The following is a 1,605-nucleotide window of genomic DNA, read 5'->3' on the forward strand; positions in this document are numbered from 1 at the left end:
CCCAACACACACCCCATGAGCAAGCCAAGGGCTCCCTTTCCTCTTGGCTCATCAAGGGTTTGCTCAGGCCCTTCCCCAAGGACCCCTTGGCTTCTTCCAATCTCCGATTCACGGCCCTGGTTGCGTCTCTCAGCAGCTGGAAAGCCTCACCTGGGAGCGGAGCGGCAAGACCGTGGTGAGCTCGCACAGCGATGGCGGCTACATGGTGTGGTCCCTGAACAGCTCTAGCCAGAAGACGCTGCAGCCCCTCCTGTCCACCATCCCTTACGGTGAGTCGGCTTGGCCTCGCAGCCTGCTCCCCCCGCACTGCTTCCCTAGTCATGCCTGACTTCTCCTGCCCCTGCTCTAGCAGGAGAGGGGGTGCAGGCATGTGTGACCCCTGGCATCACCCCTGCTTCGTGCAGCACCTGGACCTCCCTGCAGCCATAAGTGTGAGCACTGGAAGTCCCCCGCTGGGTGGGGAGCAATCCCTGGCGTGTCAGCCGTGGGTCCAGGTGGAAAGGGTTAGGTTAGGTCGATTTAGGTCTCACCTTGGTGTCAGAGGAGGTGTTTCTTCCCTGCCTGACTGCTGTAGTAGGCCAGGGCGCCCCGGCTGGCTTGGAGTCGCTGGAGCTGGTAGCACTCCCCGGTGAGATGGGTGAAGTTCTCCTGAGGGATTTGGCTTCTTCCCCGGCCTTTCTGGCTGCCTCCTGCGAGGAGATGCCTTGCCCAGCTGGGCTAGAGGGTGCAGTTCAGGCCCCTCACCTAGTTCAAGGCCACCTGAAGGACCAGCCCAGAACAGGGCTGAAGGCAGCATCCAGGGCCCTCTTGCAGGGGCAGATTGGATGTCAAGTCTGCACAGTGAGCCTCGCTGGGCATCTGCCTCGTACAAGGGAGCCGCGCGGGCAGTGTGCGCCAGGCTCCAGCTGATGCATGGAGAAACTGGGTTGCGAGCCGCCAGGGCCGAGACTGACGGCCCGTAGGAGCTTGCATCTGATACAGCCCCTCCCTCACTTCTTGCAGGTCCTTTCCCCTGCAAAGCCATCAACAAGATCCTGTGGAGGACCTGCGAGTCCGGGTACGTCCCATGCCAGCACGGTTCTAGGCATTGCCAATCCTCCCCCCCCACGAGGCTGGGGCAGGGGGTTGTCAACTGGAGTGGACAGCCCTGCTTCTTGTCTCCCTTAGCCATGACCCCCCACCTCTGGCCCTCCAGTAGAGTATCCCTCGCTGAATCCCCTGCCTCCGCCTCTGTGTGCTTGGCCCAGCCAGGGGAAGGCAGGAGGCTTTGCTCAGTGCTGCCGGCAGGTTGCGGCCGAGCTCCTGCCTGCACCTCTGCAGTCTGCCCACCCAGGCTGTGCACGGGGGCTGGAGAACATCTGGTGCAGCTGGCTGGGGCTGTCCCAGGGAGGCGTTGGGGCTGTGGGGGCCATGGGGTACTCGCTTAGCGATTTGGCTCCAGCTCGCTGCTGTCTCTTGCTCTGCTCCCAAGGCCTCCATGGTGCTGGCCTGCTGTCATGGTCCTCTCCTCTCTGCCCTCTGCGGGCAGGGCTGCCCCTGGCTTTGCCTCTCTGTGCCCAAGAACCTCCTCATGCAAAGTGATGCCCTACTCCCGGGGGGGGGGGG

General features: G+C 63.1%; 1 protein-coding gene across 1 annotated transcript in view; it reads left to right on the forward strand.

Annotated features, from left to right (window-relative positions):
• The window catches only part of LLGL1 (LLGL1, scribble cell polarity complex component), a 36,343-nt gene that overhangs the window by 22,094 nt on the left and 12,644 nt on the right, over positions 1 to 1,605 (forward strand). Inside the window, exons 7-8 of the mRNA XM_019512575.1 lie at positions 134 to 269; positions 1,003 to 1,057. Of these exons, the coding sequence (XP_019368120.1) occupies positions 134 to 269; positions 1,003 to 1,057 (191 nt within the window). The remainder of the gene's footprint in view (positions 1 to 133; positions 270 to 1,002; positions 1,058 to 1,605) is intronic.

This window comes from Gavialis gangeticus, unplaced genomic scaffold, assembly GCF_001723915.1.
Source record: "Gavialis gangeticus isolate Ggan-Ray unplaced genomic scaffold, GavGan_comp1, whole genome shotgun sequence".
Lineage (NCBI taxonomy): Eukaryota > Metazoa > Chordata > Crocodylia > Gavialidae > Gavialis > Gavialis gangeticus.